The following is a 26,362-nucleotide window of genomic DNA, read 5'->3' on the forward strand; positions in this document are numbered from 1 at the left end:
GTGTGAAGAACCTGCAGACTCTCTCTGGTGTGCTCCCTTTAGGCACATGGACTATTTTCACCGGCACAAAGAGCGACGCTGACTGTGATCTTGCAAGCACAATTCTCAATTATTCTCCACGGCTGAGCTTTCACCAAAGACCACACAACTTTGTTCTGAGCCCCTCTGAGGACATCATTACTTCCTTTTCTGTCTTCACTTAGAAATGCAATGTTTGGGCAGGGAAGGGGGAGGGAGAGTAGAAGACAGGAGAAGCATGAGAAGGATGGCAAGAACCTGGGGAGCACAGAGCTGACTGGGAACCCTCTCTCATGGCCCGACAGGCTTCTTCACAGGGAATATTCATTATTTTACTTAAAAGTACAATGAAATTCCAGAATAGCAGACAAATTCCTAGTCTAACCTAGTATAAAACCGCATGCTAAAGCAAAATATATTTTTCTCCCCAAATAATATGCTGCTAAAATTATTTATGCCATTTGTGTGGAAATTAAGACCAAAATGCAATATGCTTTACATTTCTGGTGTAGAAAGTTTTGTTCCTGAGTCCCGGTCCTGAGGATGGCAAATCTAAATGATAAATGAAATGAATATGTCATTTATTAGATGGAACAGCTGATGGAAGTGGTATTTGATTACTGGGGAGAAAAGGCTGCTTCAGAAATCTAAGAACTTTAGAAAATGTGCTGATATACATATATTGAAAGTTGGGTTAAAAAGAATCTGTTTACCAGCTTTGGTTTACTACTCCAGAGATGCAGGTGGGGAGGATATTCTTAGACTGTGCCTTCCATACGTGTCTGGTTAATAATGAGGTGCTTTCCCCCACAGCATGGTACGTCTTAGTGCAAAACTTTAGTACCTAGTAGACTATAATAAGATATCTGTATAAAAGGAATAAAGTTAATACCTCGGCCAATAAGCCAGTAAATCTTACGCTGCACGAATGTGCAGTTTTCACTGCGTTGCTCAGGCTATAGTATTATTTTCTACTTTCACACCATGCAGTTATATCCACTTGATTTAATCATGGATATTTTCTTTAACATAAGCTATCTTAAGTGTAAACTTTATTTTAAAATATCTTCAGATTCATTCTATTAGTTAAAATACACTCAGGCAGACATTAATCCAATTTGAATAACTACATATGAATGAGGCACTATCCAATACCGAGTGTAAGTCAGTTCCATTCACGAAGGCTTTTTATGCTTAAATATAAAAATATTTTATTTCAGATGCTTACACTTTTAAGGTACTCCCTAGAAAGGTATGTCAAAAAAATATTAAATAAAAGAGGTTTCAAACTTTGTTAGGCTATGATTTGAGGGGGAAATGACTACTGATGGTTACATAGCTGGAAATCTTTGTGGTAATAAGTAAAAGTATAAGCTAACTTCAATAAACTCACTTTTCCCAGAATCCATTGGTGTGAAATTATACATTGTTGTTATTTTCAAAGGCTATTAAGCTTTGACTGATATGCAACAAGCAGTTACGGAGCATCTGCTACATTGCTTACTGTGTAGTCTAGTTAATTTGTCTGTAGCGAAAACAAAGCCACAGATGACCTTATCTCTTCCATTGTGTATGTAAGTGTTTGTTTGAAGTTGTTTGTATATTCTTGATTAGTTTGTTTTTGAAGCAGCTTGGACAAGTCTCATCTACTTTTTAGCACTTGGTTGCTTTTATAAAGCATCTCAGAAAGCAGACATAGCACTCCCAGGTCTGCCAGAAGTATTTCTTCTCTGAAGACTCAATTTCTTCCACTGTTTAAAAAAATTTTATTTATTTTGCCAAGCTGAGCAGCAAGTGAGATCTTAGTTCCCCAACCAGGGATCGAACCCATGCCCCCCGCAGTGGAAGTGCGGAGCCTTAACCACTGGACTGCCAGGGAAGTCCCAAGACTCATTTTCTTGAGCGGTATTGCTTTGCTCATGCAGTGAAGACTTCTGGTAACAGAAATGGACCAGAGACTTTCAAACAGTTCTACAGAAATTGCACTTTGGTCTCTAGGCTTCGTTGTCCTTAGGAATTGAAACTGTCACCTGGTGTGCATTCCTCATAACTGAGATTATCTTAAAACAGAAATGGTAGGAAAGCTTTCCTGTGCTTCGGGTAGGAGACGAATTTGCTTTTGTAGAATTTGTGGCTGAGGAAAGCAGACAGGGCCTGGCTGAAGAAGACATATGTTACCACGAGCCACCAAGTTAAGTTGTGGAAACCAAAGGTGACAGCCATGGAAATGTAGATCATCAGCTCTGCCAAGTAGTTAGGGGAAGAAACATATTCAAACCAGTCTCCAAAAGGGATTCGGTGGTTACAGTGAATGACCACTCCTGAAATGGAAAAAGAAGATACCCTGAACATCTGAAGTTGCCAAAACAAAGTTTTACCACTTCACCCTCCAAATAATTTATAAAACTCATTTAGAAAAAGGTGTCACAGACCTGTACAAACCACCATCCTGTCACACCTCCACTGTCATTCTACTACATATTAAAAAGTCACATGCTGAGGTTATACTAACAACTGTAAATAAGTTTCTCCAACAATCCTCCAAGCTATTAAGAGCTCAGATTCCAGAGTCAGACTGCATGAGTTCAAATCCTAGCTCTGCCACTTACAAGCTGTGTAACTTTAGATAAGTTGCTTAACCTCTCTGTGCCTCTCTTTCCTCATCTATAAAATGAGGATAAGACTGTACCCGCCTAAAGCGAGTACTGTGAAGTTACATATAAAGCACTCAGAACAGGGCCGGCACAAAGTAAGCACTTGATAAATGCTGAATAGTACTATTCCATTTTTAATATTTCAGAAAGTCTAATAAAAACTGTACCTGTGGTAAGTCAACACAAGCTAACTAAAGAGTCAAGTTTTCTTTGCTTTAGCTGGGATGATACTAACTTGGCACAGTAATACTAGGGCTCACATGCTGGTTAGACACATATAGGCAGTGCAGGCCCCAAAATGTGGGCACAGAACAGAGTCACAGAATGTCAGGGCTAGATGGTGCCAGGGAGGTCTTTCAGTAAAATGCTCCCATTTTACAGATGGGAAGATCAAGACCCAGAGAGTCTTGTCAAAAATGAGCATTTGAGAGATTAGTCAACTAATTAGGGCAGGAAAGAAAAGAGAGAAGGAATATGTACACCTAACTTCTGAGGGCTAAAATCCCCATGCAGTGGTTCTCAAAGATACCTCACCCGCTTTATTTTTCCTGAGATTGCCGAGAATGACATGACACTTATACTGATGCACAGACGACCAGATGAACATCATCATCCCGAGGATATGGAACCACCGAGCTTGCATCCAGAGATTCTTCCCTACCACGTAGACTGCAGAAATAAGAATGATCTTATTAGCCAACTCTGCAAAATTTCAGGGGCTCAGAGCATTAAAAAAATCATATAATCAGTAGAACGCAATTACCTACTTATTCTGTTCTTCACGACTGGAAAATCATCCTGCTATAATTTCCCAAGTACAGAGGGGAGAACACCATCCCTGTGGATGAGGGAGGTGTGCTCCTCGGCCAGGGGCAGCTTCAGGGGCCCCTGGCAGAGAATTCCGTATCAACACATTTTCTTGCTCCTTCTTCAAGTGCTTCAAGCACAGGGGTCAGCTCTGTCTCCCACTCTTGTGATGTACTCTCGTGTGGTGAGACTACTTCGCATTTTTATTTCAAAGCCTGGTTTTATGTCCCCTTTCTTACAGTCTGCTGTCAGAAAAACACTTCCTAAGGGATCTCATCCCGAGCCATCTCTAAGGAAACCTTTAATGCTGACTTGACTGGCTCTGGCCAATGAAGAAAATCACTGGAAGTAAAAGCTAACAGTGGAACTTCTCAAAGAGCCGAGAAATGGAAACTGCAAGATAAAGACCAAAACAGTATCCCTTTCTCATTAGAGAGAACCTAGTCAGAGAGATTTCGTTTCAGGAGTAGAAACACTCAAAAGTTTCATCTTCTTTCTTCTCCAGCTACCAAGAAGACGGGAAGAATGCAGGTTTTCTAAGGACTGGCATTAGAAAAACAAATTAAGGACTTCCCTGTGTTCAGCAGGAAGCAGTGAGGCTAGTCGGGGATTTGACTGGAAAAACAAAGCTGTCCATTGACAACGGGGAAGAGCCAGAGGCTCTGCAGCCAAGAGGGAGCCCCTACAAAGCTGATTCAGGTAGGAGAACCAAGGATCAAGCTATTCCATATGGGTACTTGGGGGCAGGACTCAGCTGATGACAGCTAATGACAGTCCACCAAAATCTAACTGTGTTAATTTCTTTTAAAAACTTGCTTTCTCTAAACAATCTACCACAGTCTCTTAATGTTGACTAAGTTTAGCCATTTAACTAAATAGTTATATTTTTATAAGTTAAAAATAAACAGAATATGAAAAGTAGTTTTAAATCAGAGGGCTATAAGAGCAAGTCACCACAGGATTAAAAGTTGAAGCAAGTGTCTGAGAGTTCACGTTACAGCCAAGTCACCTACTCTAAAGGCAGAGAAATTACCTATGAGAGAAAAAAAAATTTTAAGAGTAAGTTATGATACAGGAAAGGGGAGGCAGGAGGAAGGCTATTTACTGAGGGTCTAATCTGTGTAGTATTTAATTATTCATTTATTCATTCGTTCCTTATTGAGTGTCTACTGAGCGTGGCATCTCTCACAAGGGATAAAGCAGTGGGTAAGTCAGGTCAGATCCCAGTCCTCATGAACTCACACTCTAGTAGCAAGAGATGAAACACGTAAAAAAAAATCAATAACCAAGATAATTTAAGGTACAGATGGTACTCTGAAGAAAAAACAACAGAACAATGTAATGGAGAGTGACTGGGGCGGACCCTCTAGACTCTGAAGGCAAGGAGATGTGAAGATCTGGGTAGTTTACAGATACACTTTCTTTCCACTTTCACAAGAACCCTCTGAAATCAGTATATGTCCCTAATTCCAGATGAAGGTTCTGAGGCTCTGAGAAGTTAATAAGCCAGAATTCAGACTCAGGCCCATCTGACGTCCAAGCCCCTGTCATTTCTATCAGACTCTGCAGCTGGCAAATACCCCAGCGTGTTCTCTTCCAATGAATTCCTGAAACCAGTCTTCCCCATACTGTCCCAGATGACCTCTTGAAGGACAGGTAGGTGAAACACAAGTTTCAGAAAACTTCAGCAAGGAGTGTCTAAAAGCTATTTTGTGGGTGTCTCAGCAGCCTGTCCTTGACTTCTTATACAGGAGGGAAGGTGGAAGTTGGGGTCCAGCCAGCAGAGGAAACTCCAGGAGAGATGTGTAATGCTAACAGACTGCAAGCTAGTGGGTTACCAAAGTGCTTTGGAAAGCTCCTTTGGGTAAAAACCTCGGACTGTTCTCCAGGAATGATGGCTCAAACCGTGACATGGGATGCACAAGGATGCCACAGCCGAAAGCTCAGGGAGGAAAAACTGACTTACGTTCAGGGAAATTAGATGGAGAGATGCTAACTGCGTGGCTGGAGCCAATAAACAGCTCAGGAATTGAGAAGGAGAGTCAGTAAGTCATACTTCAAAATCGTCCCTTGCGCCATGGAGGCCACGGCTTGTCCTACAGCAACAGAGGGAGAGGCCAATCAAGGGGCACTTGACACTGAAATCAAACCTGAGGAGAGAGCTCACTCACTGAGTGCTGTAAATACCCAGACCTTGGGCTCAATTTACAAGGAGGCGAAGGGCAGCTTTAGGAAAGAGGGAGACTTGGGCTTAGAGAAAACAGCTGTGAAGGACCTACCCTAGAGCGTGTGGGCTGACGGATACCAAGGGTGCGAGATGAAGTTAAGCTCAGCACTAAAAGACTCATTTCCATCACCCAAAATGACTTGAATTCTTTATGATAAGCATGCACTGTTTTTACAAAAACGATGGTCAGATATGTCAGATATCCAATCCTCCCTCTCCCCCATCCCCCAAATCACATTTCATTTCCTCCTCATAAACAAAGTCATGATTTTGCTTCCCTCTTCCTGGCTAGTGAGAGCTCAGAAGTGTTAAGACACAATTTTGATTTACCACAGTAGCCTTTTGTCCTCTCCGCTCAGGCTGCCTCACTTGAAAAAAGCTTTGTCACGACGGGAACAATCACAAGAACGAAATGGCAACAAAATGGCTCCGTACCTCCTCTTCAAATCCCAACTATTCACCAGGAGCTTCAGGCCACCCTTTCCCCCTCTGGTATTCCATCATTTCACCCTGCACAACAACTTTCCCTTCCCCACCCTCACCCCTCACCCCTCCACCCCTGGATGATGAGGCCTTGGTGAGGCAGCTTGGCTTGCTGACCCTTTCTCCTGTTCCAGTGTGTTCCCCTGCTTCCTGTTCTACTCTTGACCACACTGCCTCTTTCTTTCCAGACTAACTCCACAGAAGTTCACTGACTTCAGTCCCACTGATGGAAACCCCACCTCCCACTTCTTCATCCCTAAACCAGGCCTCCTGAAGACTTTGCACTTTATTCTCTTTACTGAAGGCACTGCTGCTTACGTTGGTATCTCTCAGGTTTTAGCAGTTATGGTTAATGTGATGTGTATCTGCTAGGCACTCTTGGGCATGTTGACTTTTTAAAGCTACAATTAGAGCCCAAACTCCTCAAATGCAAAGTGAACTGGGCGGGTCTCCTACTTTCTAACTTCCATAATGCTTGGTGGGATGCTTCACCCAGAGTCCCTCGTATACCCAGTGACTCAGCTGACAGACCCCAGCAACCACTCACCATTCCTGCCGTCCATTGGCACTTGGCTCAACACAGTCAGGCCAACAAGGACATAGTAGACAAGTCCAAAACCGTACTGCACGACGTGAATCACGGCATTGGAGAAGACACTGACATAGAAGCACTCGAAGAGTCTTCGTAGGCTGTGCAGCCACAGAAACACTAGCGCTAAGAACGCAGACAGCACAAGCTCATCCCCTACAATTCAGAACGGAACATACTCAGGTCTCTCTCCAGGACTAATCCAAAGCTATGATCTTCCCTGCTGTTAAACAGGGTATTAAACAAGATCAGAGCTAGGGAAGGGCCCTAAATATCATCCAGTCCAACACCTCCTTTTTTTGGGCAGTGAGGGAGTGAGCCAAGTGAAGGCAAGGCATTTGGCTCAAAGTTACACAGTAAGCTAGTGACAGAGCTGAGACAGACTCAGGTCTCCTGACTCTGCTCTGTGATGTGAAAGCCTTCTGGGTTACGTGGCTGTGAAGGGATCCGTGCTCTCAGAACCCAGACTCCACGGTCTCTGGTCCCTGGCACTAATCCCCATTTGAAGATAGTCAGGAAGAGTTCCTGGATGACCTCTGAGCAAGGACTCCTGGTGGGATCCCTGAGGTCAGGGGGGGAGACGAGACACAGGCATATACAGAAGCAGAAAGGGGGATGGGAACAGAGACAGGAAGAGTTATGCATTTCTTTCCGTATTAAAAAAAAAAAAAGAAATGATACTTTTGGGGGACTGTGAGCCTTGAGATCGATCTTCCTATCTGCCTCTCACCCCTCTGCCTTAAGAGAAGTCAGAAGAAATGCTGGTTTGTAAAATGACATAAAATCTAGATGTATTTTTAAAATGTTATCACACACATCATAAAAACACAATAAGGACACAGCCTAATGAATTTTTGCAAAGTACACCAGCCCATCCCACCCGTACGACCAGCCCCTAGATCAAGAGACAGAGCACAACCAGCACCTCGTGCCCCCCTCCCAGCACTGCCCCTCCCCGCACCCTCCCACGGGTACGCTCTATGGAGACTTCCATCACACAGATCGGCTTTGCCCGCCTTTCTCTTTTAAATATAGTGAAACCTAGTTCTAACCCTTCAGGAATAGGATAAAACAAACAACCAAATACAACTCCTCACAGCCACCCTTCAAATATCAGAACCCCAGCCAGCCCCCCAGTAAGCAAATGAAGAGGTAAAGCGGGATTCGCCGAGGTATCTTCCCCTCCCAAGTAGGATCTGCATAGCTTTTTCTTTCTGTCATCTTTTGCAACAAGTTCCTCTGGTTATACAGAAAAGGACTGTTCCTAGGAAGCCAGCGGTTTGGCTGCTGGAACAAAGGACAGAGAGAGTACCAGAACAATTTGTTTCTAATTCTGCCCCTCTCCTGATGCCTGACATCAATTGAGGCCACTTTATGGTTTTCACCTTCAATTCCTTACCTTTTAAATTGTTCTGTGTATCCTTCATTCAAGGCACAGTGAGGCAAATTTAAATGCTATTTTGTAATCATCTGATCAACAACTATTTACAGTCAATTTTTTCATATAACCAAAGCCTCACAGCATAACAAACATTTTTAACCTGTGATCAAAAAGTAATTTTCTATCAAATTTCTGGAGTCCAGAGGCATGACTGTGGTTGGAACTATATATATGATAAATGTTTCAAGGCAAACCTGAGGGATCCTAAAGTACTAAAAATATCAGAGGGAGAGCACAGCCAGTCCTGTTCAGCACAGCACTCGCTGGGAAATCAGGGATGAAGAGCTGACTCTCAGCTCTGCCATGATCTCAGTGAAGGACTTGGGGCCTTCCCCTTGGCCAACTGGCTGTGATCCACGCAGAACCCTTTCTGCCCCACCCTTCACTTCCCAGCCCCGCCAAGAAGCTGAGAGTGGCTATGAAATACCGAGAACACCTCCCCGCAGGCAGGAGAGACAGGAACAGGGTGCAATGGTTGGTATTAGCCAGAGGAGTTGTTACCTCGGAATTGCGTAGCCCCAAGAATTCTGAGTAAATGATGAAGCCAGTTTGGAAAAGGTGCTCCCACAAACAGAGACTGAGTAAGGCTCCAAAGCAGGAAGCCATTCCACAGCACTGAGATGATATAGAAGTGAGAAAAATACCTGCGAAGGGAAAACAAGTTAGGTAATGATCAGAGTGGATCCACTTTAAGCCTTTATACAGGAAGACTATTTTTAGTTTCTCTATCCTCTTTCCTCCATTCCGCAAGTATAGTTCTGCTTTTTTAATAGAACCTGAATCCTACAGATGTTCAGATTTTTGAAATTTCCTTTCAAATGATGGGACTGGTTAACTAATAAGAAAAAGAGGCTTCCTAAGGTTAACAACAACATGAATGACCTCGTTAAACTTAGATGTAGGGTTAATTAGCTATCTCTCTTATCTCCAGGTAACAGGATTGGGCTCAAACTCAAAAATAGGGGGCCCCAGGGCCTGGCAGAGACAGCCTAGATTGTGCTAACACTAGCCAAATCTGTGGAAGATTTCTAAATCTCGAGTGATATTGCTGCAATAGCCATACAACTGTTACACAAGATTTGCACAATCACAGGCTCTCAGGGTTGCAAGAAACCTTAAAGGTCTACTGATTCAGTGTTTTCTTAAACTGTGTTGACCTAAATTACTTTTATAATAACATGACAAATATTAACTCATAAAACTAGCTATCAACTCCTGATGGGTACCGCTCTCATACAAATACAATACATATTTTGCAATCAGAGGGAGAGCACAGCCAGCACCTCGTGCCCCCCGTCCCGGCACTGCCCCGCCCCGCACCCTCCCACGGGTACGCTCTGTGGAGACTTCCATCACACAGATCGGCTTTGCCCGCCTTTCTCTTTTAAACGAATGGAGTAAATAAAACCACAAGACCAATACAAGTTGAAATTAGCAATTAGCAACGTCAATTTAACGTGAAAGGTTATGCTGGTTTGCTGCAAAGGAATCACCTAATACGGCACCAGGGCCTAACATGTTTTTCTGAGGTCTCTTTACCTACACCTCTACTATTTTTCTCTAATCAAATCAATGCAAAATCTTTCTGACTCTGCAGGGTGCCTGGAGGTCACCTGGCCTTCCCTGGTCTTCAATGCATCACATCTATATTAAGCCCTCCTTCTTGTCTCATGAATCTGTGATGCAGTAAGACAGCCTGGAGTCAACAGGATTACACATAGACTCAGGGACTCCTCTTCCAGTTGATTCAGAATATGCTTGTATGTACCAGACCTCACAGTCCCCCAGACTATGCCCACGACCCGTCTGACAAACACTAATCTAAGCTGACCATTCCATAGCAACCCACTTATTCTCCCCACTACAAATTCTATCACGGGATCTGTCCTCTCTGAGATGTCCTCTTATTCTGGATTCGGATCTTCCCTAGGCTCAAGAGCTTAGTTTCCTGCAAAGTTCATGCATGAGTGTCAATTCTACCCCCTCGTCCCCACCCCCGGGCCCCCCCGGCCTTTGGTTGCCTCCCAGGGTCTTCCCTAAGACACACTTCCTAGAACTGAGCCCAGGCCTGGTCTGAGCCAGCAGAGCAGAATGGCAGCTGCAAGGTGCTCTGCAGGCTCCCATGGAAAGAGGAGGGGCCAGCTTCTGAGGAGCAACTTTTAAGCCGCTTTACCTACTTCATGTTTTCAAAAAAATTTACTGAGCACGTAGAACGCGCTAGGTGATGTTCTTGGAGCGGGAGACGCAGCAGGGAGCAAACTGAGCAGGTGGTTGCCGTGCTGAAGTTTATCTTTCGGCAGACAGTCCGCAAACGAACCTGCAGGCGTCTAGCCCCGTGCTGGGTGAGGGGACAGGGTGGGTGCAGAGGGGAGGCCATTCTGGGTGAGCGGTCAAGGATGGCCTCTCTGGAAGTGACACTTGGCTAGAATGAGTAACCTTTGTGAATTTCTGAGGAAAGAATTTTCTAGGCAGAGGAAACCACCACCACAAAGGCCCTGAGGCACGACAAAGGACACGTGTGTGGAGAGTGCTAGGGCATGAAAAGGAAGGGCAGACCCTACAGGGTCCTGTAAGGACACTGGCTTTTAAGTGGGATGGGAAGGCATCTGAACACAGCAAGCTGAAGTAATACTTCATGTTTTAAAAATCCTTCTGGCTGATGGAAAAGTTCTGGAGATGATGACAGTGATGATGGCTGCACAACAATGTGAATGTACTTAAAGCCACTGAACTGTACACTCAAAAAGGGTTAAAGTGGAAAATGGTATGTCATGTATATTTTATCAAAATCAAAAAACAAAAAAGAGAGAGAGCATTGCTCATTCATTTTGGTCTTTTTTAAGTTAAAAAAAATCCCCCTGGTAAGGAAAGAGAATCGTCCAGTTGTGGGGAGACCAGTTAAAGAGTATTTCATTTCATCTTCCCAACAATCCTGTCAAGTTTGCATTATATTTACATGCGGCTGATGAGGAAACTAAGGCTCAGAAGGTCAAGTTACTTATCCAAGGTCAGGCAGTAAGTGGCAGTGTTTGGCTCCACACTCAGCCCTGATGACTCTGAAGTTAAAATCACATGGCTGTGCTCCTATTCATGTGATCTAGACTTGCCTGAACCTGCTTTTCCACCTCTATGTTACATGTAGCAATTTATACTAAACCATAAGTCAACCAAATTACTCAAGAATGTTTGATAGAAGATGCTAAGCCACATTTTGCTGTGCCCTACTTGTGCCATGGGGTTTTGATTCACAGGCAGCTTGTTTTTCTTATTCCTACATTTGACACATTCTCTCTCTTGTTTTGCTTGCCTGATTTCCTGCTACAGGAAACGTGTCCTACTCTTTATTCGCGGTTATATCTGTTTTTTGAAAATACCTAGCTCTAGCCTCAAAAGCAGATCTGAAAACTCTACTTCCTTCTCTTCTAGACGCTCTCCCTCTTTTTCCTCCCTTGGCACTCTGCTTAACTGAAGTGAGCCCCTGCAGCAGGGATAAGGGGACCCTTATGGTAACTCAGGGCTGGGCACCGAGCAAGCACTGCTCTGACTTAACAAACATTTTGGTGCTTAGTATAAGCCAGGGACTGCTCTAGGCTCTGGGGATATAGCAATGAACACAAAAGACAACAGTTCCTGCCCTCACGGAGCTTATACTCACAGTTACACACAGAAGTAAAATTTACAGCATGTCAGTAGGTGATAAATTGCTAACAAGAAAACTAAAGCTGGGAAGAGACGAAGGAGTGCTGGGGATGGTAGTATTATACAGGGTGGATAGGGCAGGCCTCGTTGAGAAGGTTATACCTGAGCAGAATTATAGGAAGTGAGGGCGTAAACCATCTGGCTATCTGGGGGAAGAGCTTTCCAGGTAGAGGAAAGGCCTCTACAGGGCGAAGGCCCTGAGGGGACAGAAAACAAGCAGAGAGACCCAGAAAACTGGATTGGAGCCACAGGGGGGGAGAACGATAGGATCTCGGTGAGGTGGTGGGGACAAGACTGTACAGGGTCTTGGGCTCCTCCTGGGAGTGAGCTGGAAGCCACTGGGTGGTTCTGAGACAGGAGATATCTGATCTAGCACTACTTGCTGATTGCCAGAACTGACCTCAGGACCCGTTAGGGGAGTTATAGGTTTAACTAAGGAAGGAAACCAGTGGTTCCTGAGTTCTGACTTGGTGCCTGGCCCTGTGCCACGTGCTTTAATGTCATCACCACCTGTATGAGGAACAGGTGCTACGGTGCTAACACTCTAACCCAAACCACCACCTCTTGCCTGGAGCACTGCTAACGGCCTCTTACCCAGTCTTCTCCACACAACGGCTAGTCATCCTCTCAAACGTGAATCCCATAATGCCATGCCCCCTTCCCCATCCTAAAGCTGCTTTCCATACTCTCAAAATGAAATCTAATCTCCACTATGGTCTGTAAGGCCCGCTGTCCGTCCTGGCCTCCCAAAATGAACTCATCTCCTGCCCTGCCCCTTTCTTTTTTTTTTAATGTAAATGACTGCTTATATTTATTTATTTATTTATGACTGTGTTGAGTCTTCGTTTCTGTGCGAGGGCTTTCTCTAGTTGCGGCAAGCGGGGGCCACTCTTCATCGCGGTGCGCGGGCCTCTCACTGTCGCGGCCTCTCTTGTTGCAGAGCACAGGCTCCTGACGCGCAGGCTCAGTAATTATGGCTCACGGGCCCAGTTGCTCCGCGGCATGTGGGATCTTCCCAGACCAGGGCTCGAACCCGTGTCCCCTGCATTGGCAGACAGATTCTCAACCACTGCGCCACCAGGGAAGCCCCTGCCCTGCCCCTTTCTGATCGTCATTTCCGGCATTGTCATCGGCAACCCCAGCTTGCTCATCATCAAGTAACCAGGCTGGATTTCCTCTCAAGCACTTATTACCATCTGAAATTATTTTGCTTGTTTTACAAGATTTGTTTACATATTTACCGTTTTACAAAAACAAAGGCTCCAAAGGACCTAGAATAGCTCCTGGCAATACTAAGTACTCTATAAACAATGGTTAAATAAATGAATGAAAGAGAAGGTACCACATCCAAAGTTACTCTCAGAGAAAGCAGTCAAGTTAATCAACAAACCAATTAAACCTAAAACCTTTTTTTTTTTTTTTTGATTCATTCAAAACATTGATCGAGGACCTTATCGTTATCAGGCATTGAGCCCGGGATATGGCAACAAACAAGACAAATGTAAACATATGGAGTTTACAGTCTGGAGCAGGGATTCCTGACATTTTTCTTCCATGGACTCCTTTGGCAGTCTGGTGAAGGCTACATGCCTAAAAGACATAGGAATAAACGAAACCAATTATGCTGAAATATAGGTAACACAACCACTAAGAAACATTTGTGATATATGTGCTTCTTAATTAATGTATTAAACAACAAGGTATAGTGGAGGATAATACAGTATTCTTATAGCAATGAAAATAATGTTTTCAGGTCTCCTCAATATTTTTAATATAACATTAAAAAACTTGTCACAAAATTGCAGGTATTGCTAATTCTACTGTGGTTTGTTGATTACATTCATCATTAAGAAAGTGCCGAATTTCAGCTAGAGGTTAGTGAAATAAAGATGCAATTTTTTCCAATCCAATTTGCCCCAAATTCTATCCGCAGATCCCCTGGACTGCCGGTTAGGACCCCTGAACCCTAGTAGGGAAAGTCTGGATGGTTCTCTTTGTCTCCACAGCTCAATTCAATTGCAATGTTTCTATAACATTTTGAAATATTAGAAACAGAAGTACCTCCATATACACTATGCAAGTCAAGAGCACTGTGACTCACGTTCAAGGTCACGTATTTATTCAGACTTTCTGGGAAATCAAAACTCCAGGAAGGGCTTCCCTGGTGGCACAGTGGTTAAGAAACCGCCTTCCAATGCTGGGGACATGGGTTCGAGCCCTGGTCCGGGAAGATTCCACATGCCGCGGAGCAACTAAGCCCGTGTGCCACAACTACTGAGCCTGTGCTCTAGAGCCCGCAAACCACAACTACTGAACCTGCGTGCCACAACAACTGAAGCCTACAGGCCTAGAGCCTGTGCTCCGCAACAAGAGAAGCCACCGCAGTGAGAAGCCTGCCCACCTCAACGAAGAGTAGCCACAACTAGAGTAAGCCCGCCCACAGCAATGAAGACCCAATGCAGCCAAAAATAAATAAATAAAATAAATTTTTTAAAAAAATTAAATAAAAACAAACAAAACTCCAGGAACCAAAAGAAAATGAGAAAAGCAACTATCACCTTAATTAAAAAAAAAAAAAATCTACCAGGCAGGGGTAATGGAATCAAACATTCCATGAATTCAATTAAGGTTTAATTCTTCCCTCTTTAGGAAAAAATAATCCCAAACAAATTCACCTAAGCTCTTGGGTGCAGAAACGTGATATACAGCTGCCTATTTCTAAGTGTAAAACTTACAGGCTTATTTTCACCTTTAAGAGTACTACTGAATTCTGAACAAGGAAAAATATTTAAATATAGCATCTAGACATTTTTGCCTTTCATGACTGGCCTGGATTTGCTGTACCTTTTCTAGTATGAAAAGAAATTTTAGTTTAAATTTAGAAAAAAGACCAAACAAAACACCATGCAAGGGTCTGTTCTAGAATTCTGGAAGAAGAAAAACTTATAAATTATTTCATAATATAGTAGAAATTACAAGGAGCCCAAAGAGTACCAATTTTGTAGTAAAGAGTAAGGGAAAGGTACAAAATCTGTTTCTTGGCCGTCAAATATAACGACAGACTGGAGTAGTAACAGGTAGGGTATGGGAGCCAAAGAAACAGGTAAGTGCAGGGAATGATTTGAAATGTGCCCTCTACTCCAGCAACAGTAGTACCTTTTTTAAAATTCAGAAAATAAATTGTTAGAACTCACACTCTCAAAAGAATTTTTTCTTCACCTTGTAACATTAAAAAAATGACAATCTAGCAATGTCCCTGCTATGAAATAGAAAAGTACTACACTCAAAACCTGATTAAAAATAGGATGACCGGAAATTTTAGCTTACAAAGAGCCTCTAAGAAACAGGAGGTTTAATCACTGTGTGTGAATCGTCTACTTCTTGCCAGAGCCTCATTCCCGTTACCTTTCCTCAGAATGACCTAGTGCTCGCTTCTCAGTGTTAATACCTGATGAATATTTCTCCAACAGTCAAAAGTGGGAAGCCAAGTTTATTTAGACCCTTTCTTGTCTGCAGACCTGGGGCACCGCCTGTGCGAGGTTTAAGCGAGAACCAAGGTGTTTTAATACATCAGAAACCCTATCACATTTCTCCAGATTCCTTCCTAAACGCCAACTTAGGCTGTATCTCCAAGAAAAGCCACTGCTATATTCCTACCGTCTAGCAGTGTTTGGCTGACTCTTCCCGGTAATGTTCTGAATTTAAAGAAAAGCAAACAAAAAACCGAAACTATAACAAGCCTTACAATTTCTGAAAGAATTCTATTGAAGTCCTAACGATTTAATCTCTCATTGAACTTCGTTATGAAATCTGCTGAAAGTCAAATGGGGCTTAGGGATCAGGCCTGCCTAAAATGTGCCATCTTGGGCAACATTTCTCCAGGGGCACCTGCCGAGATGCGGGTTAGGAGCGTCAGTGCGACCGAAGGAGGTGGGCGCCAGTGGGTGACCCGCGTCTCACCCTTCATCCTAACTGTTGAGGGTTGGGAAACAAATAGGGGACACAAAGGCGCGAAACGAGGGCCTGCCTTCATTTCTAGTGAGTTCCGGCGACCTCAAGTTAGCTTACGAGCCCCTAGAGTGCAGGAGAGGGGAAAGAGGAGAATTTGGGGACAAAGGAAACTTTAATTTACCGCCTGGTGACCGGGTCTAAATTGGGAAGCGCTGCCATTTCCCCCGAAGGAAAGGCTACGTGCGGCCCCAAGTTCACGTTCCTGCGCCCCCGAAGGTGCGCGCGGCTCAGCACCCTCGGTGTCGGCGGACACTCGCGGCATTCAGCCCCTGGGGCCACGCAGCGGACACGGGCACAGCCGGCGGGCGGGCAGGCGTTGCGCTGCGTCGAGGAACCCGCCTGGGCCTCCTGGGCCGGTCCGTGCCGGCCCCGCCGGCCCCGCGCCCGCCTCTGCTGCCCCCTGCCGGCTGCTCGAGCGGGGCGCCCCCGGCTCTCCGCGCCTAGGCAGCCAGGACTCGCACCCAGGCAAGGTTACCTCTTGGGGACATCAAAGGCCCGACAGGCGGCCGGGCGCGACGGCCCCCCTTCCTTGGTTTTTCCATAGCGGATCAGGTCCTGGAAGAGCGCGCAGCCCGGAAGCAGGCCGGACGGCACGAGCTGCAGCAGTAGGGTCAGCAGGAAGGCCGCGGCCAGCGTGAGCCACACGGCACGCAGCGGATTCAGTGCTGAGAGTTCGGCCCCCGCCCAGGGAGCCATGGCCGGCGCCCGGCGTCCGCACTCCCCGGGCCCTCGCCACCCGTTGGCGGAGGAACGGCCACTCGAGCGCGGCGCGCCGGGCTTGGCCGGGCGGGACGTGGGTGACGCAGCGCAGGGCTGGGACGCGCTCGGCCCCGCCCAGGACACGCCTCCCGGGAGGAGGCACCGCCCCGCCGCGCGGAATCCTTGGTCTGGGTCTTGCTGGAGCTTGGTGGTCGCTCTATCGCTTGTCTGAGTCGGGGGTGCCTATATGGAACCCCAGAAATACGACTCAACAGTATGATTCAAAGCAGCGGAACGAGCAAGACCACGTCTGCAAGTCTTCACTGCAGCATTATTTTCATTGGAAAAGTGGAAACAATCCAGAATGTTCCACGTTAAGGTATCTAGCTAAATTATGGTACAATAACATTGGAATATCATGAATCCATTAACATAATTATGAAGACGTTTGAAACACGGAAAACTGTTTATGATAACTGAAACTAGGTTAAGCGAAAAAAAGACTAAAATATATAGCTATGATTGCGAACAACTATATTAATATGAATGTATGAATATATGGATGAAGAAGGCGGGTCATACACGAAAATGAATAATTGTATTAGGATGTTAGGAATGTGTATAATTTAAACATGTAAAGTAGAAAGTCAAGGCAATTGCACATACAAAAATGAAAGTGGTAAAAATTCTATTTTAAAAACTGCAGTCCTCTCCGTACTAGAGTTCCACTTCTTAGAGTTAAAGTTTTTAACACCATCTGCCGTTTCTTCTGATATTTATTCCGTGTAGTGACTGCTATTTTTATTGACTCAACAGTTTTAAACAACACTGATTTTCAGTTAGGACAAATGTAAATTTAACTCTTTTAGGTAATTTTTTTAAAGCCTTGAAAATGTCAATGCCAAAAAATATTGTATGCCTATTATGTGACAGGCATCGTTTTGCACACCGAGGACAGAGAGGCCTACAGGACAATGTCCCTGCCTTTCTGGAGCTTACGTTCTTGAGGTTGGGTGGCAGGTGAGGGGTAGGAGAGGGGAGTGGCCGCCCTTACCCCAGTGTGATACCCTACATTTGTGGTGAATGAGCAACAGGGAACTGGGTGGGAAGGTTAATGTGGCTTGAACAGTCCTTTGGAATGTTAAATGTGCCAGCTTCTTAAGAGTTTTGGTTCTTTGTTCAAGGACACTTCAGGCTTTACCAGTGACTTGAGAAACATGTGATAAAGGTTAGTCAAATTGGCCTTCCAGCTGGGACAATGAGGTCTCTTTGCATGACCCAGGGTTTCATCTGCAAGGGTCACCTCTTCATTGTCTCTTCACTGTTCTTAGGTTAACCCCATAGAAATGCTGCTGGACTTTCTAGAACATCTTTCCAGACAAGCTACCTGGAAGTTCATTGCAGGGATCAAGTTTCCTGAGCGGGAGGGGTGTGTGTGTGTGTGTGTGTGTGTGTGTGTGTGTGTGTGTGTGTGTGTGTGTGTGTGTGTGTGTGTGTGTGTGTGTGTGTGTGTGTGTGTGTGTGTGTGTGTGTGTGTGTGTGTGTGTGTGTGTGTGTGTGTGTGTGTGTGTGTGTGTGTGTGGTGGAAACAGGAAAGACTGAAGCTGGAGGGAAAAATTATCCCATATTTTCTGGCTTGAATTTTAGTTAGAGTTCACAGCTCATATTCAGACAAGCCCCCGGTAGAGGGCAGTGGCTGAACAGGAAGCCACAAGTCAAACCCAGCTGTAAGCATTTGTAAATGTTTAAATCCTTACTGGAGTGAGTTATTTCAAAAGTGGAAAACCAGGCTAAAGCCTGTTAGACAGATCATCGCCAAGAAGTATCAATCAGTTTTTGTCTTTCTTCATTTAATTATCTGCACTGTATAATCAACAAACCTCTGGCTTGGCCTGCAGTAAATGACAATGCCGTTTTTCCAGTTGTTCAGGCCAAAAACCTTGAACTCAGCCTTGATTCCTCTCTTGCTAAATACAGTCTGTCAGCAAATCCTGTTGGCTCTACCTTCAAAATAAGAAACCAAAATTCAATCACCTTTGGAGTCAGTGCTTTCCTGAAGGCCCTAGCTAGCTCAATAAATAGGAGAAAGAAATACCAGGTCTACAGGCTACAAAGTAAGAAACGAGCTGTTATTATTTGAAGGTAATATGAAACTCCAAGAGAGTCTGCAGATAACATATTAGAACTAATAGAGTTTGGTAAGGTTGGATACAAAAATCAGTTTCTAAATACTGATCATTTCTATTTCTGAGCAACAAACAGAAAATAAATGCTTTAAAGATAACATTTTCAATGGCATAAACTTATGTGTCTAGGAATAAATCTAATAAAAGGTATGTAAATCTTCAAAGAAAATAAAATGTTACTGGTATTAAAGAAGACATATTTAAAGGGAGAGATATACTAAACTCACAAATCAGAAGACTCCATATAGTTAAAATGACAATTCCCCCTAAACTGATTATGGAATAAATGTAGTACCAATCAGACCCCAGCTGTTTATGGAACTTAAGAAACCGATCCTAAAATTTATATGAAAGTAGGAAGGGCTAAAGATAGCTAAGGTACTCTCAAAAATAAAAAGAGGACTTGCTTCATGAGATAACAAGACTAATACAGAGATGTAGTAATTATGTCAATGTGGTGTGGAAGCAGGGATAGACAAATAGACAGTGGAGCATAATGGAGAGTCCAGAAACAGAACTTCCTCCCGCTTCCCACACTCCCTTTATATTTCTCCATAGCCTTTGCCACGACATGCCATGCCATATGCATTCATTTCTTAATTTAGGAAGCACATTTGTACCTCCTGGTACATAGGGTATGCTCAGTAATTATCTGTGGAATGATTGAATGAACGAACAAACTTACTGAGCCTCCACCATGCATAAGGTTTTACACAGTAAACTATGGGGTGGGGTCCACAGGGCCATGATCACAGGCTCCTTGAACAGCATATCAGAGTGAAAACCTGGGGGCTTTGGAGCTGACACACTTGCATTAGACTGACTGCTGCATTACCTACAATCAGCTATGTAACTTACAGTCACCTCTAAAATAGAAGCACAGGGTTGTTGTACAGGTTGAGTGAAATTACGTATGGAAAGCTTTGTACACAGAATAGGTCCTCAACAGGCGTTAACACCTCTCTGCATTCTCCTCATCTGTACATTGGGCACGATACAATCTTCCTTAAGGAGATCCAATAAGATTCTTCCAAATGAAAACACCCCATGCACCACCTGTCACACAGATGTTCAAAAATGCTAATTTCACATACATTTGAAAAAACAACCACAATGAGGAAGAGAATAAGGGCTAAATGGGTGGAGGGGTCATTTCTAACTGGCGTGGTCAGTGAAGTCTTCCTGAAGGAAGCTAGATCTTGAAGGATGGTGAGAGTTCCTAATAAATGAAGAGCCAAAAGGGAAAGAGAACCTTTTAGACTAAGGAAATGGCATCAACAAGGTCCTGTTTTGGTGGTGGTGGTGCATCAAATCCCAGTGAAAAAAGTTACCTTTGTTCAACCTTTGCAAGCAGATGCAGTGTTGACATCAGCTGCAGGTGTCTCTGATTTGGTGCCACCGCTTCTTTGACTACATGATTTGGCTTCCCCTGCTGAACAGAAGACCTAGGTGTACAGCACACTATGTCTGCTGTATTTAGTCAGCGGACAGTGACTGAATTTTAAACAAAGGAGTTACATGATTAGACCTTTCAGTTCATTCTGGCAGCAGGGTGGAGAATGGATGGGAATAGGCTGGGGGCAAGGGTGGGTGAGATGAAAGGCAGGGGAGCAGGTAGAAGCCTTTGTAAAAGTTTTGTTGTGGCCTAAAGGAAAACTGTGCCTGTGGGGTGTGAGGAGTGAATGCTTCTGAGACATGTATGCTTTGATGCTTTTCCTTTCCAGCCTGAATTCATGCTCTATTGGTGCTTTTTTTCTTTTTTTAAATAAATTTATTTTATTTATTTATTTATTTTTGGCCGCGTTGGGTCTTCACAGCTGCACACGGCCCTCTCCAGTTGCGCAGAGCGTGGGCTACTCCGCACCGCGGTGCGCGGGCCTCTCACCATGGTGGCTTCTCCCGTTGCGGAGCCTGGGCTCCAGGCACGCGGGCCTCAGCAGTTCTGGCACGTGGGCTCTAGGCGCGCAGGCTCAGTAGTTGTGGCTCACGGGCCTAGTTGCTCCACGGCATGTGGGATCCTCCGGACCAGGGCTCGAACCCCGTGTCCCCTGCATTGGCAGGCAGATTCTTAACCACTGCACCACCAGGGAAGCCCCTATTTGTGCTTTTTTTCTACTTCCTATTACACACACACACACATCAGTTCTCATTCCTGTTCTTCTCTTGCAGTGGCCCTGCAAATCCCCAACCCTGTGTGGACCCAATCACCCACTTTCTATCAGAGCTACTGAGCAGGATGGGCTCATTATAGGATTATGACCTGAACTCATGGGACAACCTGAGCCACCTGACAGTCCTTTCATTTGCTTTTTGTCAAATTCCAAGCCCATCATCCTGCACTGAGTCTTCACAACCTTCTCTATCCAAATCACCTGGCACTTTGCCATATCACCCTTTACTCTCAGAAGGTTATCTGAATACCTACTTCACAAAAAAGGTCTTTGGGGTGCACTTTATGCACCTATGGTTATATTGATGGGCACACCTGTCTTTACCTCCTTTCTGCCAATCAGGCCTGAGCAGGTGACGATAATCTGACTGCCTGAATCTTGGCACAGCTGCTGGGCTTGCTCCTCTAGCTCTTATCAGCATTCTGCCAGAGTCTTGAAGGTCTCTGGCTTTATTTCCCAATAACTGAGCCTGGGGCCCATGGCTTCCCATTCCCTCAGCCTGTTTGCTCTCAGCTGTTCTAGGTCAATGCCTTTCCTGCCCTAAGGTCCAGTTTTGCCTTATGCCTTCCATTCCATCCCATGTTATGGGTTGAATTGTGTCCCACAAAAAATTTGTGTGTTGAAGTCCTAGCCTTCAGTACCTCAGAGTGTAACATTATTTGGAGATCATATTTATTCATCCAATATATTTTTCAAGCACAAGCACTTTTTGTTACCATATGCCCTCTTCCCCATCCATTAAGAATATCTTCTTCTCCCCACCCTTCCGTGCTCAACCCTGCTGATGGTACATGCCTCAGGGTTTTTTTCTTAATTAATAGACTTTATTTTAGAGCAGTTTTAGGTTTATAGAGTAACAAGCAAAGTATAGACAACTCCCATGTACTCCTTTATTATCCTTTTAATGTCCATGGGATCTGTAGTGATGTCCCCTCTTTAATTTCTGATATTAGTAATTTGTGTTCTCTTTCTTCTTTTCTTAGTTAGCCTGGATAGAGGCTTATCAGTTTTATTAATTTTTTCAGAGAACCAGCTTTCGATTTTGTTAATTTTCTCTATTGATTTCCTGTTTTCAATTTCATTGATTTCTGCTTTAATTCTTATTATTTCTTTTCTTCTGCTTACTTTGGGCTTAATTTGCTCTTCTTTTTCTAGTTTTCTAAGGTTGGAACTTAGATTATTGATTTAATTTTTTAATTTTTTAATAAATTTATTTATTTATTTTTGGCTGCACTGGGTCTTCGTTGCTGCACGGGGGCTTTCTCTAGTTGCCGAGAGCAGGGGCTACTCTTTGTTGCGGTGCGTGGGCTTCTCATTGTGGTGGCTTCTCTTGTTGTGGAACATGGGCTCTAAGCGCGCGGGCTTCAGTAGTTGTGGTTCGCTGGCTCTAGAGTGCAAGCTCAGTAGTTGTGGCACATGGGTTTAGTTGCTCTGCGGCATGTGGGATCTTGCCAGACCAGGGCTCGAACTCATGTCCCCTGCATTGGCAGGTGGATTCTTAACCACTGCGCCACCAGGGAAGTCCTGATTATGGATTTTAGATCTTTCTTTTTTTCTAATATATGCATTCAATGCTATAAATTTCCTTTTAAATACTGCTTTTGCTGCTTCCCACAAATTTTGATAAGTTGTGTTTTCATTTTCGTTTAGTTCAAAATATTTTTAAACTTCCCCTGAGATTTCGTGTTTGACCCATGTATTATGTAGAAGTGTGTTGTTTAATATCCATGTATTTTGAAATTTTCCAGTTATCTTTCTGTTATTGACTGCTAACTTAATTCCATTGTGATCTGAGAGCAGACATTATATAATTCCTATTTTAAAAAATTTGTTAAGGGGTGTTTTATGGCCCAGAATGCAGTTTATTTTAGTGAATGTTCCATGTGAGCTTGAGATAAATAAATATGACACAATAAATGGAGAGATAGATCATGTTCCTGTTTTTGAAGATTCGGTGTTGTTAAGATGTTAATTCCTCCTTTATTGATCTAATTATTCAACATAACTACAATTGAAATCCCAGCAAGAATTTTGTGGAAACTGACAAGATGAATCTAAAATGTATATGGAAAACAAAGGATCTAAAATAGTCCAAGATAAGATCAAAGAAGAAAAAAGGTAGAGGATTTAAGTGATCATATTTCAAGACTTAATATAAAGCTATAGTAATTAAGATAGCGTAGTATTGGTGTAAGGATACATAGATTTATGTAATAAAGATTATTCCATAAATAGACCAACATATATTGGTTGCTTGATTTATGATGAAGGCCGCTTGCAATACAGTGAAGAGAAAGGTCTTTTCAGTAAATGGTGCTGGAGCAATTGGCTATCCACATACGAAAAAATATACTCTTGACCTTTACCTAATACCATACACAAAATTTAATTCAAATGATTCATAGACTTATTGTTCAAGAGTAAGGGGAAATAAAGACTTTCTGGGACAAACAAAAATGGAGAGAATTTGCCACCAGTAGACCTACCTGGCAAGAAATTCTTTAAAAAGAAGGAAAACAATGTAAGTCAGAAACTTGGATCTACATAAAGAAGTGAAGAGCATCTAAAAAGGATTAAGTGAAGGTAAAATAAAAACTTTTGATCTTGCAAAACTTAGTTATTCCAAGAGTTTGTAGCTACCTTAGAATTTTCCGTTTGTGTTATCTGTGAATGAGGAGAGTTTTACTTCTTCCTCTCTCATCTGGATGCTCTTATTTATTTTTATTGCCTTATGCACTGGGTGAAGCCTCCAGTATGTTGAATAGAAATGGTGAGAGGAAACATCTTTGTCTTGTTGCCAGACATTCTTGCCTTATTCCTGATTTTCAGGGCAAAGGATTCAGTCTTTCATCATTAAACGTGATGTTAATAGTAGGTTTTACATAAATACCTTTTGTTAGGTTGAAAAAGTTCCTTTTATTTCAAGTTTTATTAGAATTTTTTTAAGTCATGAAATGTGCTGAATATTATATAATTTTTAAGCACTTATTGAGATAATCATATGTTTTTTCCATTTACAGTTGACCCTTGAACAACATGGGGGACTAGGGATGCCAACCCTCTGTGAGGTTGAAAATCCACGTATAATTTATAGTTAACCCATCTGTATCCAGGGTTCCTCTGTATCTGCTGTTCCTCCGTATCAGAGGATTCAACCAATCGCAGATTGTGTAGTACTGTAGTGTTTGCTGTTGAAAAATATCTGAGTATAAGTGGACCCTTGCAGTTCAAACCCATGTTCAAAGGTCAACTGTATTCTCTTAATGTAATTAATGTCACTGATTTATGAAAAATATAGCAACTTCACATACTTGGGATAAATCTTGCTTGGTTACAATTTGGCATACTTTTATATTTAATTGGGTTTGATTTGTTAATATTCTGAAAAGGATTTTTTTGATGTCTTTTCTCATGAGGGATACTAGTCCACAAATTTCTTTTCTTGTAATGTCCTTGTCAAGTTTTAGTACCAGTGTCCTGTTAGTTCATAAAACAAGTTGGGAATTGTTCCTTCTTCCTCTTTTCTCTAAAAGAATTTGTATAGGAATGGTTTATTTTTTCATTAAATGTTAACAGAATTTACCAGTGACACCATCTGGGCCTGGAGTTTTCCTTGGGACTGAGAGTTATGTTTATTTTTGTATCAGTTTAGGAAATAAATTTGTCATTTCTTCTAAGTTGTATAGTTATTCAGAATAATTATATTTACTAATTATAATTATTTACAATAATCTTGTATCCTTTTTAACATCAATAGGGATCTATAGTGATGTCCTCTTTTTCTTTTCTAATATTGATAATTTGTATTTTCTTTCTTTACCAGTCTTGTTAGAGTTTTATCAATTTTAGTAATGTTTTCAAAGAATGAACTGTTGGGTTTGTTGATTTTCCCTATTTTATGTTTGTCTTCTATTTCACTGATTTTTTGTTCTTATCTTTATTCCCTTCTTTCTAATTTCTTTGATGTAACTGCTAATTTTTTTTGCCTTTTTGAGACGGAAACTTAGATCTTAATTTAAAATCTTTTTTTCCTAATGAGCATTTAAACTGTCACTTTCCCTCTAAACACTGCTTTAGCTGCATCCCACAAATTTTGATACATTATTATTTATTATTGTTTAGTTAAAAATATTTTCCAATTTCCATTATGACTTCTTCCCTCAATTCTTTAGTTATCTCTCTGTTATTTATTTCTAGTTTAATTCTGCTGTGGCTAGTGAACATTGTTGTGTGGTTTCAATTTTTGGAATGTGTTGAGGCTTACTTTATGTTCCAGTACATGGTATTTTGTAAATGTTTAAGTGTACTTGAGAAGAAAGTGTGTTCTATAGTAGTTGAGCATAGTATTTTATAAATATCAATTAGATCAAATTGGTTGATAGTATTTGAATATTTTATATGTCCTTGTCTGCTTGCTCTATCATTTCCTGAAGGAGATGTGTTAATATGTAGGGGCAATTATGGATTTGCCTGTATTTCCCTTTATTTCTTTATTTTTAGTCAAATTTCTTTCTGTATTTTAAAGCTATGTTATTAGGTATGTACCCATTAAGGATTATTGTGTCTTTCTGTTTAACTGAATCATCTGTGTGTCTGCTTCTATTGTCTATTTTTCTTTTGATTGTAGATCACATTTTATGTGCTTCGCACTTTACAATTTTTAATTATATATCAGACTTTTTTAAAAGCGCATTCTGGTTTAATCAGCACCATGACTCTATGAAGTGGTGTTAGCACCCATCCTGTGGATGAGAGACCAACTCCTTAGGATGCCTGGCTTGTCCTTGGCAGAGGGGGTGACCTGGGTGTGCCTATAAAAGGGCCATAGATATTGAAGTCAGTGTTTTCCCTCAGAGAAACCCTGCCCTTTATTCGGTCATGACAGGAGAGAAATGACTGCCTGGAAGGACTTTTCCTTCTCTGGAATTAAACTCATCTAGACTTTGTTTCTACAGCCTTTCAGTGTCTTAAAATGAGATATTTGTTTTGTTTCTATTTTTTCTATTTGTTGTGGCAGGAGTAATAGCCTGCTGCTATCATTTACAACCTAACCAACAATAAGTAGCTTATAAAGTTTCTCTGTAGCTTTCTATGGTGAAAATGTATAAAGATGAATTAGAAAAAAAAATCTACCCACTGGCAGAAATAGATGAAAAAAGGCTTGTATGTAGTAGTTTGGGCTTTGGATGGGAGGAAAAATATCAACCTGTCTGCTTTCTAGGTGTTTACCTCAGGTTCAGTTTCCTGGTCACCAGTTCTATCTTACCTTTAGCTGTCTTTCTTAGGTGAGAAAGTAATATAAAAATTGGTCTAAGCTTTTGATACTTCTGCCTGGCACAACAAATGCCAAGACACTTGGAAGAAATTGTCAGAGAAA

At 42.6% G+C, this 26,362-nt stretch overlaps 2 protein-coding genes across 7 annotated transcripts in view; one reads left to right on the plus strand and one right to left on the minus strand.

Moving 5' to 3' along the window:
* Positions 1–1,183: 1,183 nt before the first annotated feature.
* SRD5A3 (steroid 5 alpha-reductase 3) lies at positions 1,184–16,734 on the minus strand. Of its 2 annotated transcripts, none has more exons than XM_007168466.2 (5): positions 16,405–16,734; positions 8,721–8,863; positions 6,737–6,934; positions 3,207–3,341; positions 1,184–2,339 (listed from the first exon to the last, which is right to left on the minus strand). In XM_007168466.2, exons 1-5 carry the CDS (start codon positions 16,623–16,625, stop codon positions 2,080–2,082), a joined length of 957 nt encoding a protein of 318 aa, XP_007168528.2. In that variant the 5' UTR covers positions 16,626–16,734; the 3' UTR covers positions 1,184–2,079. The 2 variants fall into 2 exon arrangements, with proteins under 2 accessions (XP_007168528.2, XP_057402955.1); XM_057546972.1 differs by having other exon boundaries at positions 2,117–2,339; positions 3,202–3,341.
* A 79-nt stretch (positions 16,735–16,813) lies between these two features.
* The window catches only part of KDR (kinase insert domain receptor), a 200,754-nt gene continuing 191,205 nt past the window's right edge, over positions 16,814–26,362 (plus strand). For all 5 annotated transcript variants that reach the window (XM_057547058.1, XM_057547059.1, XM_057547060.1 and 2 more), the window contains exon 1: positions 16,814–17,007. The gene's annotated coding sequence lies outside the window, so the exon portion shown is untranslated. The remainder of the gene's footprint in view (positions 17,008–26,362) is intronic.

This window comes from Balaenoptera acutorostrata, chromosome 5 (assembly GCF_949987535.1).
Source record: "Balaenoptera acutorostrata chromosome 5, mBalAcu1.1, whole genome shotgun sequence".
NCBI lineage: Eukaryota > Metazoa > Chordata > Mammalia > Artiodactyla > Balaenopteridae > Balaenoptera > Balaenoptera acutorostrata.

Excerpts from the sequence above, each read along its gene's own strand:
- SRD5A3 (XM_007168466.2), bottom strand. The coding sequence starts at position 16,625 with ATGGCTCCCTGGGCGGGGGCCGAACTCTCAGCACTGAATCCGCTGCGT. Across the intron at positions 8,864-16,404 it reads GCCTTTGATGTCCCCAAGAG|GTATTTTTCTCACTTCTATA; the intron begins GTAACCTTGCCT and ends TTCCCTTCGCAG. Across the intron at positions 2,340-3,206 it reads TCTCAGGAAAAATAAAGCGG|GAGTGGTCATTCACTGTAAC; the intron begins GTGAGGTATCTT and ends TTTCCATTTCAG.